Source organism: Cottoperca gobio, chromosome 19 (assembly GCF_900634415.1).
Source record: "Cottoperca gobio chromosome 19, fCotGob3.1, whole genome shotgun sequence".
NCBI classification, from domain to species: Eukaryota; Metazoa; Chordata; class Actinopteri; order Perciformes; family Bovichtidae; genus Cottoperca; species Cottoperca gobio.
The window spans coordinates 14634965-14652456 of NC_041373.1; the positions used below are offsets into that span (position 1 = coordinate 14634965).

General features: G+C 44.2%; 3 protein-coding genes across 7 annotated transcripts; all 3 read left to right on the plus strand.

Annotated features, from left to right (window-relative positions):
- The first annotated feature begins 1517 nt into the window (after nucleotides 1-1517).
- nif3l1 (NIF3 NGG1 interacting factor 3-like 1 (S. cerevisiae)) lies at nucleotides 1518-5597 on the plus strand. Of its 5 annotated transcripts, none has more exons than XM_029455762.1 (7): nucleotides 1518-1646; nucleotides 2137-2593; nucleotides 2726-2883; nucleotides 3249-3372; nucleotides 3547-3685; nucleotides 4234-4317; nucleotides 4392-5597. In XM_029455762.1, exons 2-7 carry the CDS (start codon nucleotides 2240-2242, stop codon nucleotides 4574-4576), a joined length of 1044 nt encoding a protein of 347 aa, XP_029311622.1. In that variant the 5' UTR covers nucleotides 1518-1646; nucleotides 2137-2239; the 3' UTR covers nucleotides 4577-5597. The 5 variants fall into 5 exon arrangements, with proteins under 5 accessions (XP_029311622.1, XP_029311621.1, XP_029311620.1 ...); XM_029455761.1 differs by having other exon boundaries at nucleotides 1533-1636; nucleotides 2008-2593; XM_029455760.1 differs by having other exon boundaries at nucleotides 1538-1646; nucleotides 2008-2593.
- Nucleotides 5598-6895: 1298 nt separating this feature from the next.
- tbx6 (T-box transcription factor 6) lies at nucleotides 6896-10818 on the plus strand. The gene is given in 9 exon segments (XM_029455797.1): nucleotides 6896-7198; nucleotides 7747-7963; nucleotides 8066-8333; nucleotides 8431-8574; nucleotides 8789-8859; nucleotides 8949-9007; nucleotides 9131-9153; nucleotides 9155-9408; nucleotides 9511-10818. Coding segments are annotated over 9 exon segments (2331 nt in total). The 5' UTR covers nucleotides 6896-7128; the 3' UTR covers nucleotides 10736-10818.
- Nucleotides 10819-12838: 2020 nt separating this feature from the next.
- On the plus strand, nucleotides 12839-17006 carry prodh2 (proline dehydrogenase 2). The gene is made up of 10 exons (XM_029456732.1): nucleotides 12839-13099; nucleotides 14142-14332; nucleotides 14594-14720; nucleotides 15056-15127; nucleotides 15233-15313; nucleotides 15429-15572; nucleotides 15684-15850; nucleotides 15974-16084; nucleotides 16593-16681; nucleotides 16828-17006. The coding sequence occupies exons 1-10, from the start codon at nucleotides 12866-12868 to the stop codon at nucleotides 17004-17006; spliced, it is 1395 nt and encodes a 464-aa protein (XP_029312592.1). The 5' UTR covers nucleotides 12839-12865.
- Nucleotides 17007-17492: the final 486 nt, after the last annotated feature.

Genomic DNA, 17492 nt, shown 5'->3' on the forward strand with positions numbered 1-17492 from the left:
TGAGATTAAACACCTGTGTGTGCCCCCTCACAGTCGGGCCACATCCACCAGACAGATGTTCCTGTATGAACTTCAAATGGACGGACAGATGGGGCACCAGGGTTTATAGTACCAATTAACAAAAGTGAAGCTGCTCTTGAACACACAGATCTGAAAACTAAACACATCTGTCCGTGGTACTCCACAGATTGGATACAAGGGGGCATAGCTGTTGCAATATGCTTAATGGATAAGTAACACATTCTCCGTTTTCTGTCTTTTGAATAGCTGCTCTTTTGTGAAGGAAGGCAGTTCAAATTGTTCCACGCTCTTAGAATGTAAATGTAGTGTAAGCGTGGGTGTTCGTAAAGGGGGTCCCATTTAAACTGAGGGGTGTAGTGCAAAGAGACGTCGACGAGGTCAAAGAAAGAGTCAGATGATGTAATGCTCGCTGCCGGGCCTTTAGCCTTATCCTTCCCTGATCCCTCTTACATCAAGTCGACCTTTATTGCATTAATCCACAATAATCCCTCGCTCTCTCTCGCTCTCTGACTCTGAGTTCTGAGGTAGCCACTCCGCCCAGCAGCAGCTGGTTGTCGTGCACTTTTAATGAAAACGGTCATTTTAACCGTTTGTATCTACCAACATTGCTGACCCCTCTGCTCCATCTTTGTCTGCTTATTCCAAGTCACATTAATCTTTCTGAGAAGTGGAGGATGCACGCAGGGTATCCACTGCGGGACCACCTGTCCTGTTAATACAGCTTGTCAGTCATCTTTTCCTGTTCACATTAATCTGTCAACTTCTTTCATAACATTACATATAAACAGTATTACATCACAGCAGCAGATATATATATATATATATATATATATATATATATATATATATATATATATATATATATATATATATATATAATGTTCTGGTTTAATATGTTTATCACTAAATGGGAGGTGTTACTGACTTACAGGAAAGAGTTCAGTGAGTTGCTTCAGCTTTATCTGATTAAATTCATCCTCTCAAGGTAAATACACAGCCTCTTTTTGTTGTTGTTTTGTGTCTCTGTGCAGCTGTTTTGGACATTTGTCGTGGTTTTGGTTCTCTTTGTAGACTTCCTGTGTCTTATGTAGTCGTTATATGCTTCACTGTAGTCATTTTGAGTGTCTTCCTAATAGGTGCATGTCTCTCTGAGGGTCATTCTGTAGGAGTCCCCGGGCCTGGGCCCTGTAGCCCGTTCAGTAATACATTCATTTGTTGTTTAAAATAAATAAATACAGTTTTTATTATATATATATAAGTTGTTCATCTTACATTATATATATGCATATTGTCTTTCAAATATTTTCCAGCCAAATTATGCCGATTAATTACAATTTCTACGTTAATATTAATATAATTATTCTAGCATAAAGTGAACAGAGCTATTTAAGTAGTCTTTCAACCTGTAGTAATGCAATAAAGTTACATATTTCATCACTTTTTTACACAAAAAGTGTTCATAACAATGTTCGCTAATAATATCTGCTGTCCAATCAAAACCGTCGCTTTAAGATACGGAAGCCGTGCAGGGACAATCTGCAGCGCTCTGTCACTCCTGCAGAAATGTGTCCGACTGCAACAGAGCGCCAGTAGTCTTCTGAAGTTATAGTGCAAGGCAAGCGGAAGTATGATAAGTTGACTCATACACACTTTGATGTTGTGTTTTTAAATGTTTAAGTGTTGATTTAGTGCGTGTTAGTAGCTAATGTTAGCTGACTAGCTAGTTCTGCTGTTAGCTGCATGCTTCCCCAGCAGTCAGTGCCAATCATAACTTATAGGTCATGTTAGATCCATAAATATGGTTTGAAATAGCTTTACGGCACTTTATTCTTATAAAACAACACTAAATATTAGGCTTCGTGCACAAACATCTTCATTGTCTTTCTAATTAGATTAGATATTGGGGTAACATTGGACTTGTTGCTAACTACTAGCTCTTACTTATTAAGGTAGGACATTATTCGTGTTCCTTATCTGTCCACACAGGTCTCCACTGATGTTGACTGGATGCAGAAAACGTTCTTGGACATTTTTTTCACTCACCTATAGAAGTGTTTGTACCAGGACCTCACAGGCTGCCTCTCTTGTTTCATCTCTCCCTCAATCTACTCACAGTCACAGCTTCTTTACAAGCCAACAAACCTCCGCCCCCCTACACTCAACTCTTCACTTCCCTCCCACCCGCTGCCTCTCTCGTTCTGCTCACTGTCCAGGCCTGATGAAGCTGCAAGAAGTCCTGCAGGTGTTGGAGCAGCTCGCTCCTCTGTCTCTGGCTGAGTCGTGGGACAATGTCGGCCTGCTGGTCGAGCCTAGCGAACCTCGGCCAGTTAAAACCATCCTGCTAACCAACGACCTCACAGATGCCGTCATGGAGGAAGCGGAGGCCATGAGCTGCGACCTCCTCATCTCGTATCACCCTCCGCTGTTTCAGCCAATCAAGCGTCTGGTCCAGAAAAATTGGAAGCAGCGATTGGCCATCCGGGCTGTAGAGGCCAGGATGGCGATCTTCTCCCCTCACACTTCCTGGGACAGTGTTAAAGGAGGAGTGAACGACTGGCTGGCCGGGGGACTTTGGTAAGATGTCCTCCTGAATGCATATTTAATGAAGGTTAAAATGTTGTGACACATTACACTGACCCACTGGTCGACTAATCTGAAGTGTCCTCCGTCTTCTTCCATCTCTGGCGTCTGTCTTTGACTCTCAGGTAGCGGCCAGGTGTCTGTGCTCAGTCAGGCACTCGGAGGCGCCTCCCACAGTCACAAACTGGAGTTCACAGTGAAGAGCACAGAGGAACTGAACTCTGTGATGGAGGAACTGAAGGCTTGTGACAGTGAAACAACACTACAACATTCAGCCGGCAGGTCCTGTACATGTTTGCTTAGCATAAGCACTTAATACTTTGACTTTAAAGGAATACTTTAGAGTTTTATTGTACTTCATATAACAAAAGGTCTTGTTTGATACTTAAGATCGGCCTCTATCTTTCCCCAACACACCCCGCCGCTAACTTCTTCGTCTTAAGCCGGTTACATAACTTGTACATCAAAGTAAAGGCTACAGATCTTGCACTTGTAGTGATTGCTTTCACAAAATACTGAAAAGAACAGAAACTAATCCCTTACGTTGATCAGAACGTGGTCAGCTGTAATCTAAGGTATACAGGACGTGTAGGTAACTCAGGTCCTTGCACTGGTGAATGATAGTCTCTTTGCCCTCGTCGTAACAGACCAGACAACAGTTGGATCCATGTGAGCGTAACCTGCAGTGACTCAGCGCTGACCCCCAGTGTGCAGACTCTGTTACGACACAACGCTCCCAGCCTGTCCTTCAGCATCCTGAAGTTAGAAAAGGTACAGCACAAACACCTTACTGTTAGATCATCAATACATTCAGGAAATGTTGCATTTTTTAGAAATAAAACGCTGCTTTCTGTCGTCCCAGAAACACAAGATGAAACTTTACATTTCAGCAAAGCGCTTGTGGATAGTTATAGCGTCTAACTATCCGCCTGTCTCCCCCTGCAGCCCCCTCTGCCGGGCCACGGCCAAGGAAGGCTTAGTGTTTTGGACCAGTCAGTAACCGTGGCAACAGCCATCCAGAAAATGAAGTCCCACTTGGGTTTGAGTCACCTCCGCTTGGCTCTGGGATTGGGACAGACGCTCGGTAATGAACTCACACAAGCAGGCGGTTATTGTGCTGGTGTTGGACGTGAACACTTCCCCGTGAGGCGAGCGGCTGTAGATGTTCTGAAGGATCTGCAATTTTAGATTAAGAGATGAAAGTGGAAGCTTAAGGAACAACCAAGAATTGAGTTATATAATATAATATTACTAAATAATATATTTATTTTATAACAAATTACACAAATACAGACCATATTTCATACAAACGTAAAAATATATTTATTTATTTAAATAAGGCCATGACCCCTTCAAAGTTTACATAATAATAATAATAATAATAATAATAATAATAATAATAATAATAATAATAATAATAATAATAATAATAATAATAGCTCAAACCTAGAGCAAGCCCCAAATAGGCCTTACAGGTGATGAATACACTTATTAAAATGTATTTAAACAGCTCTGGATGCCACTAAAATGAAGCTGAAAGGCTGACGTAGACACTTACTTTGATATCAAATGTTTGTTGAATTGTCCCGACAGCTAAATGTGTCATTAAGCTGATCCTCTGATGTCTTTCAGAGTCCTCTGTGTGTACGGTGGCTGTGTGTGCCGGATCTGGAGCCTCAGTACTGAACGGAGTCAAGGCAGACCTCTACATCACAGGTAGACATTTTAAGTCGATGTATTTGCTCTGCATCGTTATGCCTGCAGATGTAATGATCATATCTATTGTCCAGGTGAGATGTCCCACCATGAAGTGCTGGACGCCGTGGCGAGGGGAACTAACGTCATCCTCAGTGACCATAGCAACAGTGAGCGGGGTTTTCTAACCGTGTTCAGGGAGAAGCTGGCCGTGCGTCTTCCTGACAGTGTGACGGTGGTGGTGTCGAAGGCGGACAGAGACCCTCTGGAGGTGGTCTGACCGGCGTGGAGCTACAGTCGACCTTCGTCCGTCGGACACTTATTCTCTGTTTTGATTGGATAACATTAACGACCTTTCAAAAGCACCTTCTGCTTTTTCTAATGGTGCGATTCAAATAGATGTGTGTGTGTGTGTGTGAAATGAGTGTGTCCATGCAAGCTCTTTATGTAAAGCTATACACAAAATTAAATTGATTAGTGCCTCACGTAAGGGTTAAAAGTGCGTCCTATGGTACATGTTATGCTATTTGTCATGTATATCGTGCACACGGGAACAGTAATCCTCCTCAGATCGAAAGGCTCCATCGTAAACATGCTGTAGGAAATCGGGCAACCCGCTGTTGTGCAGGAAGCGTTCAAACGGCACGAACATCTGCACCAATCTGAGCCAACAATGAACATTTAAAGACAAATGCCTCTGACGCCATCTTTTCTTTCAGTAACCCGACCTTTAGGCCTCGGTGAGCAAACAAAGGTGGCTATCAAAGCACTTAGCACATACATGTCAGAGAGCAGGCCTATGGTAATACCTAATGCACTACCTGCCCCCACCCCTTCAGTAATGGTAAAACAAAACAAAACGAGTAACAATCCTCATCATGGGCTGTAACAGAGTCTGCTGGCTGACACACCTGTCAGTTCGTAAAAACATTAAGAGACATCACACACACCTCGCTGCCCCCATCAAGGTAATGACCTCTCTCTCAGTTTGGCGTTCACACCTCCACTTCCCCTTCTAGCTTTTATCCCCTCCCACACACATACAAATGGAGAAGGAAAACAACAACTAGAACAACATTTATACGTCGCTCCTGTAAAGCGACTCCAGCTGTCACTCTTTAGTTGTCTGAGAGCAGGTAGAGTCGGGCCTCTGAAAGCATTTTAAGAAGATTTGTCTTCCTTTTCCAAGTAATTCAGAGTAATCCTGCTAAAGAGCCTCTCTGCTCTGTTGTCCAGTTCTTCAAAAAAGCACGAGATTACCACGGTCAGTTCTTGCATAATAAAGTCTCGTATGAAGATTAGTTGTGATCTTTGTTACTTTGAGGATTTACAGTTGTTCTTCCAGATTACAGTACCATTTGTTTTTACATAAAGAACTGTCAGACCCTACTCCCGCAGTGAAACTTCACATCTTGCACTCATTAGATACTTGCATCTAGTATTTTACTTGAACATTGTTTTACTTTACTACATGTCAGGGGTAAATCACGCACTGTTTACCCCTTTACATACAACACATAAGCATGTTTATAAAATATGATATATAGTAAGTACATTTTAATACATTTACTTAACTACATTTCCTGAATATCCTCCACGTCTGGTCCCAGCAGCAGATTTATCTGTGGTTCGATTAATAAACAGTTCTAATGTTAAATATCCCAGAAACAGCTATAATACAACGCTTGTACCTGAATTCAAACTTATTCAATATAAACATTGTGTTTGTGTTGCGGCCAAATTGCAGCCGTCGGCCAAACTGTCTTCCTCTTCCTCCTTCATTCAAGCCCGACTCCCTGCTGAGAAAGCCTAACGGGCTGAGAGGAAGAAACAAGTCGTCAAACAGCTGCAGGGAGCCTGCCACTAAACTACTAGATTTAAACGTAAGAGGCATTTGAAATATGCAGCATTTCCCAGAATTACAGAAAGTCTTGAAAGTAAGATTACAAATGGCAGTTGTTTGTTTTACATCCCACATACTGTACTAATGGCTCAAACATGTACGTACACATCCGTTATAGATTAATGTTTAACGCATTTATTAGAGTTGTTCCTGACATGCAGTGGAAGAAGTATTCAGAGCCTTTACTCAAACATCAACATCACAATGTCAAAATACGTTTAAGTAATAAGTCAAAGTGCTGTAAAAGTACAGAAGTACTAGCAACAAAATAAAAGCATTATATATCATTTGTTGCTGATGCATTGACGTGTAAGCCACATGTCTATGTTGCCGGTCGAGGTGGAGCAAATTTGAACGACAATTTGCTGATTTCCTGTTTGCTATACGTAAAATGCTTCTTGCAAAGTATCTACAGCTGTAACATAATTGTAGAGAAGTAAAAAGGACAATATTTGCATCTGAAATGTAGTGAAACATCATTAAAAGTACTCAAGAATACCCAAGAAAAGTACAAATGAGTCCAAAAAGTACTTGAGCACAGGTACTTATTCTACCACACATCACAGTAATTATCCTACCAGACACTAAAGTTAACCCTAGATGAATCTCCTCTATATGACCGGTGTTGTTTGTGTTTGTGGAGCAGGTCCAGATGATGAAGATGAGGGTGTAAGTGTGGAGAGACAGGGAGGCAAATGAAGAGCCATTTGGCCCTAAGTGTGAAGCTCCACACACACACCTATTTAACAGAGCAAGTCACCGCTGTGGGCATTTGTGGCCGAGGACAGCAGAGGGAAAGGAACGGAAATAGAGGCAACAAAGAACACACTGTTTTAAGAAGGGGACAACAAAGAGCTGAAGAGTAAAATGTTACTTTGCAGCAGGTGAAGAAGACGAGTAAAAAGGGACAAACACAGACGACAGGGAAGATGCTGAGCGTGGAGATGTACCCCAGTTTGACTCTGGGACCTCAAAGGATCGGAGAATGCTTTTACAGGGGTGAGAATAAGTGTGTGTGTGTGTGTGTGTGTGTGTGTGTGTGTGTGTGTGTGTGTGTGTGTGTGTGTGTGTGTGTGTGTGTGTATGTGTGAGAGAAAGAAAGACACTCCATGAAGGATTTAATGGAGGGTTTCTAAGATTTTAAGGATGTACTTCTGAAATAATGAATCAGGATAATAATGAATAATTACTGAAAAATACATTTACTTTCGTTCAGTCGCTCAGTTATAATAATATATAATAATATATATATATATATTTATATATATAATTCAAGTTATATAGAAGAACCTTTAATAAACGTTTGACAGTAATCAGTGTCAAGTACAAGTTTACATTTTTAGGACTTTTCAGCTTAAAACATTTGTAATAAAAGTAATCAAATGTAATAAGTTGATCAAGTTATTCAAATAGTTACATTAGGCTACTATTTAGCAGGTTATCTCGTAATCTGTAACCTTTTACATTTTAAAAGTAACCCTCCGACCTGACGAGACACGCGTATTCGCTTTATTTCAGCCATTCATGTAAAATATTTGTTCCCACAGACCGGCAGGCTCCAGCCCAAATGCCGTTGTTCCCTCCCGCTGCCTGTGACGTGGCGGCCAAAGCCCTGCCCCCGAGGATGCTGGTCCCTCCCCCGGCCCCCAACGACCCTTCCACCAAAACCCCAAAAGATGAAGTGAAGATGGAGCTGGAGAACGCCTCTTTATGGAAACAGTTCACCTCGGTGGGCACAGAGATGATCATCACTAAGAAGGGCCGGTGAGACAACATTGACCTTTGACCCCGCTCTTAAACTTACAAACTGCTGTTTCTCACATCTTTTGTGCTTTCTGTGTCCCCCCCCCCCCCCCCGCCTCCTAGACGGATGTTCCCCGGGCTGAGGTTAAAGCTCTCCGGCCTGAACCCATCTCTGCGTTACATTCTCCTCCTGGACATCATCCCGTTGGACAACTCCCGCTATCGCTTCCAAAGTGGTGGCTGGCAGGCCGTTGGTGGGGCAGAGGCGCGGCTACCGGACCGGGTTTTCATCCACCCGGACTCACCTGCCACAGGTGCTCACTGGCAGAGCCGCACCATCTCGTTTCACCACGCCAAGCTCACCAACAACACACTGGACTCACAGGGACACGTGAGTACCGCCGCCTGACTGGCGCAGCACAAAACACCACCCAACCTTCACTGGTAGGTTTTGTCTGTATGTTGCATCTCCTTTCTTGTATTTGCAGATAATCCTGCACTCGCTGCATCGCTACCAGCCCAGAATCCATGTCATTGAAGCCAGAGACGTGCTGAGGTGGGGCGGAGGGCAACACTCCTTCGTTTTCCCTGAGACACAGTTTCTCACAGTCACCGCCTACCAGAACAACAAGGTACCTTAATACTACATTTATATATTAAGAGATGTGCTAATGATTCTGCACAGAATGACTTGCACCGAGTGCAGTTCGAGGTTAAGAAGAGATTCTACGCGGCAGTATCTTGAGCAGCAGCAATAATAGACTGTGTGTAAGAGATTCAATGCAAAAGAAACTGAGAGCCAAGAACAGAAGGGAAGGTAAACCAACTGTACTTTCTTCTTTCCAGATCACGGAGCTGAAGATCAACTCCAACCCCTTCGCTAAAGGCTTCCGAGAGGACGGCATGAACAGCAAAAAGTAACTCACAGCAAATACCCACATAGATCACACTGTTGCATTATTGTTGCATGTTGTGGAGGATCTGAACTATTCCCCCCCCCCTGCAGACAAAGAGATGCAAGACAGAAGCGCAAAATATCTGACGTGATAGAAACCTTGGATATTGGTAAGTGGGATAACCAGACTTACGTCCACTTTAAATGATTATTTTTGATATAACTCTTACTCCCTACATTGCCTCGAATTGCCTCATCCTAAAAAACACCACTTTTCTATCTGTCTCTCTCAGTGAACTGTGATCCATGCGACTCCTACTGAGCTTCTGCAGCAGCCAGTGACCACCGGCACAGACCTGCAGGCCCTCACTCTGGCCTCTCTGCCCCCACTGCCCAACCCCTCCTGTGGTTTCAGACCAGAGGGAGCCTGCTATCAGGACACGCTGGTCCCGGAGCAGCCGCTAGATCTCGGCCAGGCATTCATGGCATCGCAGATGTCTGATATCGGCATCTCTATGGCCGGTGGGATGCAGGGCATGCCGGGAAGTGAGGTGGCGAATATGATTGAAAGGTACGTGTGCAGAGAGAGAGAGAGGAATGTACTCTTGTGTAGGGCTGCAATGAATGATTATTATTATTATTATATATATCTTTTCTTTCTTCTCCTCCACAGATCAGACACTATGGGTGAACCAGCTTACACCTCCACCTTCCCTGCTGTTCAGGCCAACTCCTCTTTCCCTTCAGCTCCTCTTCCTCAGTCCTCCTTCTCCTCTCTCCCCATCCCCGATTCTTCAGATACATCCAATCCTCAGCCTATCGACTATCCCTCCATCCTCTCCTCCTCCTCCACCACCACTCCCTTGCTGCAGCAAACCTCCTTCACCTTCCCCACGCCGCCTCCTTCTAACTCCTGCTCGCCGCAGACACTCCTGTCCTCCTCCTCCCCTTCTGCCAACACCTATCACACCATCCCAGAGACAATCAACCCCCATACACCTGCGGACACCTCTTTTCCTGCACCGCCGTCCACATGTCAGTCAGGTCTGCAGGACCAAATATCAGCTCATTCTCTGCTCGCCCAACCGAATCAGCCTCTGCAGGGCGAACCCATCGCCAGGGGAAATAATTCACCCAGCGATCAAAGCTCTGCAGCATTTATCTATCCAAATAGCCTCCCTGCAAATCCTGATCCTGCTCCAGTTACCGCTCAGTCTCTCCCCAACTACAACCACCCTCCGGCTCCCAGTCTGCCGTGCTCCCTGCCGGCTCACGGTGCCCCCACATCTTTTGCCTTCCCTTCTGTCCCTCCACACATGCAGAATCTGTCTTTTTCAAACGTGTCTCCCGGCTCTGCCCACCACGCTCTTCACTTCCAAAATATGAGCCACCAAGCCCAAGCTCCATCCCTCGCTGCGGCCTTCCCTCCCTCCTCCTTCACTCATCCATCGTCCTCCCTTCCTCACCCTCACCCTCCCTTCCAGCCCTCCTCTTGCTTTGCTGTCTCCTCTTCTTTCCAGCAGTCTGTCTCTTCAGCGTCCTCAATGGCACCAACAGCCTATCCTCAAAACATGCCCAATCCCTCCACCTCCTCATACCCTCCAGTTGAAATCGGTGGCATCCCACAGTTCAATCCTACTGCCCACTACCGTCCAGAGATGGTACTGCACCACCCGTCTCTTCTCCCTCAGCTGGATCCATCACTTCCCTCCAATCTTCCCTCCTCCACCCCTCCCCCAGCCCTCTACTCTGCCTTTCCTTCCTACCCTCTCCGGCTTTGTCAGGACCCTCACTCATCCCTCTCCATCCCATTCAGGCATCTGTACAGACAACACCAGCATGGACACGCCCATCCCCAGGGGTCCTACCTGGATATGAGCACAAGAGCTGTGTTTTAAAATATAGTAGAACGCTAATGTTGACCAAATGTTTTGGCTTGATAGCGCTTTGAGGGGTTTTAGCAATGTGTAGCATTATTTCATGTAGCCCAATGTACTTTGAGTGTGTGTGTGTGTGTGTGTGTGTGTCTTCCCAAGAATTCAGTTGATGATTGAAATCGATCCAAATCAGTATTTTTCCACTCACCCCGCCTCACCAGCTCACCTTGTGCCCAATCAAGCCAGTAGTTAAGCTTCTCCTGCTCACTCACTCATCGGCAGATTGTTCTTCGACTCATGCGAGACTCTCCAGCACTTCATTCTGGACTGATTTCCTTCTGCCGACGCTGCTTGTCTCGTCTAACTCCTGATCCTCTAGCCTGGCCGCCGACCTACCGTCTGCCTGTCCTCTTCTGTTTGGGCGTTTGTTCTTACCTGAGTTGATTATCTGTCCCGCCCTGTACCTGCTGAGTTTTGGCATTAAACCATGATTTATGGGGGGTTATGTGTAGGACTATTTCTTGACTGGTGTTTCATTAAATTCTGAGACCTGCAGAAGTTTTTCTCATACTTAATTACATCATTTTGATGGGTAACAGCTGCCATGCTGCCTCCATAGATAGCGTCACAAAGTTTGCTAGCTGTTGGTTTGCTAACTGGTGTACTGAATACCTTAACAAAACACATTCTGATACTGTATCACAGGACTACGTATACTAAGGGAGTCCCATATCTGCTATAAAAAAAACAAATAGTAGTTGAACTGGTGCAATATATTTATTGTACACTGTCCCTGTTTTAAACATGACACTTTAGTTCATGTACGGATTAAACAAATGAGATGTAAAACATTAATCTGGGAGTTTAAGAGATGCTGGAGCCAGGCTAGCTGTGTCCGCATTGCTGGTCTTAATGCTAAGCTAACCTGCTGCTAAACAGACATTGAAGTGGACTTGCAGCTTCTTTACGGCAGGGTAAAAGGACTGAAACAATCTGCAGTCCTCACCGTTCTCCAGCCCATCCTCTGACCTCTCTCTCTTCTGCTTGGTGATGACAGATGAAATAAATGTTTTTTTAAAACAGATTGCTCTGGACCCTCCTTAAATTTCTGCATAATTAATTGTAATATCCCAACCCTTTAGCGTCGAGAATGACATCAATCGTTTTTTTAACAACGTATTTTCATGCCTGGTCGGTCAGCGGTGCCGGCCCCGCAAAGATCTGAGAGATCTGTGTGTGAAGTCAGAGGACTTTCAATCATTTCATGTCAGGTCAGAGATATTGTACCTGACAGCAAGCAGAAGTTAATCATTTCCTCTCCTGGCTGATTTGCTTGGTCTTTTTTTGGAAAAATGTCTAAACTCAACCCCCCCCCCCCCCTCAGAATATAACCGACCTCTCCGAGCGTTTGTTATGTGTCAACTTTCCTCCCTGGGTCTGTTTAATGTATGAGCATTCACAAAAGCATGTACACACATTGTATCATTCCTCATTTATGGACATGGATCGCAACATTATGTCACTTGTAATTATTCATTCAAAAGGTTGAATTTCATGCTACTTGACCCACTTGATTGAACTACTATCTGAATGCCAAATCAAAGCCTAGTATTGCCTTTTACAGCCGAATTAATTCTAATTTTCTTCTAGCAACAACAAGAAAAGCTAGATCTATAATGTCAAATGTTTTCATACATGACAGTGAGCTTTTATGTCTATTCTGTTGACAAATACGTGCGGGTTGATGCTAAGGGTCAACTTGATGTTTACCTAAATTCAGTCATTTATTAACCAGTGAGTAAGCCATAAATGAGGAATTCTACTGTCCCACCTGCTTAGCTTTCCATCATTCAGGTCTTCAGAGTCACTCCAGTGAAGGAGGCTAAGGTGTTTCTACCGACTTATTTCTTTCACAATTTTATTGTAAAACTCTTTGTTTTGTTTTAAAAACACTTTTTTGTTTCTTTAGCTGATACTATCGTTCACTGTTAATTCATTGACAGCACCACACTGCTGCTATCCTTCAGGTTTTCACACACACACACACACACACACACACACACACAGCTTCCTCATTGAGCAGATGATACACACCTCAAAATCAAAACAAAAGGAAAACTTACAAGCTGAGTCGGGAACACTTTTCTAGGGATGATGATGATGTGCTCTCCCTTGCGTCCTTCACTCCCTCACCTCTTGTCGCTGAGGCTGCTGGGTACTACGGCGTCCAGGGCGGCGGCGGTCAAGCAGCCCAACCATCCCTCAGCAACTCTGGCCTTTGAGGATCCCAGTGCATTCAGGGTGAAGAGTTTGGGTGAGCTGCTGCGTGCTCTGGGCATCTTCCGCCTCTGCTCCTTCCCTGTGCTTGTCAACAACTGTGGGAAGGTAAGACTTGAGTTTGACATGCGTGATTATTATTATTAAGGCTGACTGAGTGAATGGATAAAAAAAAAAAGAGTGTGTGAGGCATGGATCTTAATCAGTCGTACTGCGGTGTAATGTTGCACACTGTCTGCCTGAGTGCATGACAAAACATGTGCAAAATAAGTGCTTCTGTGCAGTGGTGGAGGAAGTATTAAGTATACTTAAGTAAAAGTACTAACTGTAAAAATTATTCAGTTACAAGTCCCGAATTGGAAATGTTACGCAAGTAAAAGTATGTTGTTGCGTCTTGCTGTCGGAGCCACTTCACACACCCACCAGCTCATTCTTCATTCTTTCACACAGACAGTTAACGCCCCAAATCTTTCAATAATCCAAACACAACCCTCAAGAACATGTCTCAACGGCACAGCATGTTTTTGTGTTTTTCAGAGGAGGAAAACAAGCTTTACCCTCAGGATTGGAGCGCGTTGACTGGCAGGTGTTTGTAATGTTACTGAGCTTGCAGCCGCTGTTATTTGTGTTTGTATTTCCTGGTTTGTTTGTTTTTGAGGGGATCTGTGGTAAAAACCCGGAGCTGACTTTTGAGTTGCATTCGTTTTTTGTTTGTTTGTCGTGGAACTGAATTGAACTGAACTATTTCTTTATTAAGCGGACTGATCTCTGGACGGTGAAACTCTTTCACACGCTCACAACTCAAATCAAATGTATTTATTATACAGCCCAATACCACAAATGACACATTTGTCTCTGTGGACTGTACAGACTGTACAGCATACATCTCCCTCTGTCCTTAAACCCTCTCAGCGCATAAGGGAATTACATTTACATTACATTACAGTAAGTAATGTAAATGTAAACCCCACGACTTAAATGAGAAGTAAAAAGTGGCATGAACTGAAGTCTAAATACCTCAAACTTGTACATCTACTGAGTTCCTGTCCCCCACTGCTTCTATGTCACCTCATGAATCCCCATCCTCCTCTCCATCACTTTTCTTCACCTCCTCTGTCCACTACACCTTCTTCTTCTCCTCTCCTTTCAGTTGATGTCGGTAGCGCGCACCCTGCTGGGGAGACGAGGGTTTTCCTTGCTGATGCGTCCCACCGTGTATGCCCAGTTTGTGGCGGGAGAGAATGAGAGTGAGATCTCTAAGTCCATGGAGAAGATGAGCTTGCTTGGACTGAGGCCCATGCTGGCGGTACCAATCGAGGAGGATCTGGGAGAGGGCACGGGGTACCACAAATTGTTAATAACTCAGTGTGCTCAGGCTCGAAAAGAAGATCTAAATTTAAAGGAATACTAATACAAAGGCTGTTCATGGCTTGGCGGTTGCTGATATCACAGGGTCTTAGAGAAATTGATTATTATTGCTGATTTAGGAAGTCTCTCTTCCAGCTCTACTGGAAACAAACATTTCCTCTACACTGCTGTTTTACAAGACAAGGAAAGTAAAGTACATTATTGCCTTATGTTGGTTTTTTTGTCACCCACCAGAGAGAAGAGATATGACGACAACATGGAGGCCATGCTGGAATGTGTGCAGATATCCCACAGCAACACGTGGAGCAGAGACCCGATGATGCAGCTGAAGATCACAGCCCTGCTCAGCCCGGAGCTGTGTGTAAGGCAACGCTTTCACTCACCATTCATAATGCTTTTAGGAAATTACTCACCAGGACAGTTTCAATTACACTGCTACTAACATATTACCTGTACATTACATGTTACTATGCACGAAATGCATGTTGAATCCAATTTCAAATGCTAATCAATAGTGCATTTAGGTTACAAGGATTCCCAGGTTTCTGAACTCAAACGCTATCAGACTGAGTGTAGTTCAAAAACGTGGGAAAAACAGATAAGAATACACATTTTAGTGTTTGATTTGTCCACGGCTGTTCCAGTTTGTTCTTGGATTTTAGACATTGTGTCTCTCTCTGTGTTGCTTTTATTCAGGTGAAACTCACAAGCCTCATCGCACAACAACCGTATGACCTGAACCTCGTTGTCAGAGCTATGGACGGAGAGGTACGTCCGCAGTGCAACACAATAACCCCGTTTGTGAGACGTCTTCCTTTTCCTGTTGATGAGGTCTGTTATATAAATGACCTCTGACCTTTCTGCCTGTTTCAGCCAATCAACTTCCCTGGTTTAGATGGAAGTGATGTTGCCCATTTCCTCTGCGGCCTGCAGAGACTTAACAAAATAGCAGAGGTACAGATGTGAAGGGAAGGAGAATTGCATCAAAGTGATGTTGTTTTGTAAGTCTGAATTACTACTTTGCATCTTTAAACTAATTTATTTTAAAGACCGATTTTCCTTTTTTTAGGCAAGTGTAAACAAAGTCCGCGTCCTGGTTGATGCAGAGTACACCTACATGAACCCCGCCCTCTCTCTTGTCACCATGGCGATGATGAAGAAGTTTAACAAAGATGGCGCCTGGATTTGGAACACATATCAGTGTTACCTGAAGGCAACTATTATAATAACATTTATTTTATTTGGACCGAATACCGTAGTTAATAAGACCAAGTCAGTGTTTCTTACATTATAAAATAGTCTCCTCTCCGTCGGTGTCTGTCAGGAGTCCAGGTCTCTCCTGTTAGAAGCTCTGCGCCTGTCCGAGAACGAGGGCTTCTGTCTGGGGGTCAAGCTGGTACGAGGAGCCTACATGGACAAAGAGAGGAAGCTGGCAGAGGAAGAGGGTCGCCTGGACCCCGTGCACCGGTGCTGGGAGGACACCAATGAGAGGTGGATCAGAGGCAGCGGTCATTAATCATTTGTTTCTGTTGCGTGGAGTACATTTTGGCCTTATTGAAAACACACAGATCATTTCTGACGGTGAACTTGACTCCCACACACGTGTTTGTGCAGTTATAACGGCTCGTTGGATGTGATGCTGGAAGCCATTTCCCAGAAACCGGAGAGCTACAGGATCATAGTCGCCACTCACAACGAGGTGTCAGTGAGACAAGCCGCCAAAAGGTCAGACCACATGAAGCGAAGATCACATGGTACTTTAGATAAGTATTATATCTGAAACCCTAACACAACACAAACAACCAGATGAATAGGAATGTGTCTCCCTCGTCTCATTTGACCTTCTCTTGATGTGTATCAGTGATTCCAAACCTGTTTGGCCTTTGACCCTTAAATCAAGGTCTACCAGTTCAACCAGAGAGAAGTTTAACCCCTAAAACAGCATAACCTTTTCTAGCATGATTTGTTATTGATGGTAGACATCAGAAAGTGTTTAACAGTGTTGCTGAGAACAACTGCACGTTATGTATGGTATGGTACGTATGGTATAAAGCCTTTAGTGGCTCCAGATAAATTGCCTCGAGTGATGTCACTGGGTGAGTCCAACAATGTCATTATAGGAGTCTAATGCTAGATCTCAAGACCCTCTCGAATGTATCATGCGATCCCTAGTGTGGTCTCGAGCCTCTGGTTGAGTTACATATGATGTAGCTGTTGTGTATTACATCTTCAGGATGGAGGAGTTGGGGATAGACCATGATGGCGGCTCAGTGTGTTTCGGCCAGCTGCTGGGCATGTGTGATCACGTCTCCCTCACTCTGGGTGAGCTGTGCCTCCACTCTTTAAACTAAAGCGTGATGCAACACACGGCTGTGTTGCTTTCAGTTGTAGGAGAGCAATACTGACACAACCTGCATGTAAACTAAGATTGAAATGCTTAAATACTCTTTCTCTCCTCTTCCCTCCAGCTAAGGAGGGGTATGCCGTATACAAGTCAGTGCCATACGGCTCAGTGGACGACACGCTCCCCTACCTGGTGCGTCGGGCTCAGGAGAATCGCACCGTGTTGCAGGGAATCCGCAAAGAGCGGGACCTACTGAGGCAAGAGCTCTTCAGGAGACTGACTCTGAGGGGAGGCCGAGAATAGGCCACCAGCACAGAGAAGAGACATTGGTGCTGATCCACTTGACACACTCATATTAAGGTTCCCAATCAGAACATGGTGTAGAATAAGGAAGCAACATGGAAACACAAAGGAAAAGGAATCCATGCGTGTGATACCCAAAGAGCTTGAAAGAAAGCTACGACCTACTGTATGTTGAAATGTATGTACATAAAGCATGAAACTTGCAATAAGTAAAAGTAGTTTTGATCATCTGCAGTAAAATGATTTAATGAGAACAAAAAGTTCAACAATGATTTGTGAAGTTTGGACAATTTGTTCTGCCGTCAGAACTCCCGTGTAGCTGAAGGTCAGTTATCCATGTAATAAGTAACGTGTTGCCAAACAAACAAAAGCTGTTTCACACTTTTGAAGCAACAAATAATTAGTAACAAGAGAATACGTCAGTGAAAGTGACCGAGTCCGGTGTCTGCTGGTTACTCTTTGCCCGAGTCTCACTGATCTGACCTA

What these genes read in the sequence shown, in the direction of transcription:
- nif3l1 (XM_029455761.1), top strand. Translation starts at nt 2,018, where the DNA reads ATGTTGACTGGATGCAGAAAACGTTCTTGGACATTTTTTTCACTCACC. An exon ending in GGGATTGGGACAGACGCTCG is followed by an intron (nt 3,686 to 4,233) that starts GTAATGAACTCA and finishes GATGTCTTTCAG; the next exon opens with AGTCCTCTGTGTGTACGGTG. An exon ending in GGCAGACCTCTACATCACAG is followed by an intron (nt 4,318 to 4,391) that starts GTAGACATTTTA and finishes TCTATTGTCCAG; the next exon opens with GTGAGATGTCCCACCATGAA.
- prodh2 (XM_029456732.1), top strand. Translation starts at nt 12,866, where the DNA reads ATGATGATGATGTGCTCTCCCTTGCGTCCTTCACTCCCTCACCTCTTG. An exon ending in GACTTAACAAAATAGCAGAG is followed by an intron (nt 15,314 to 15,428) that starts GTACAGATGTGA and finishes TCCTTTTTTTAG; the next exon opens with GCAAGTGTAAACAAAGTCCG. An exon ending in GTGAGACAAGCCGCCAAAAG is followed by an intron (nt 16,085 to 16,592) that starts GTCAGACCACAT and finishes TTACATCTTCAG; the next exon opens with GATGGAGGAGTTGGGGATAG.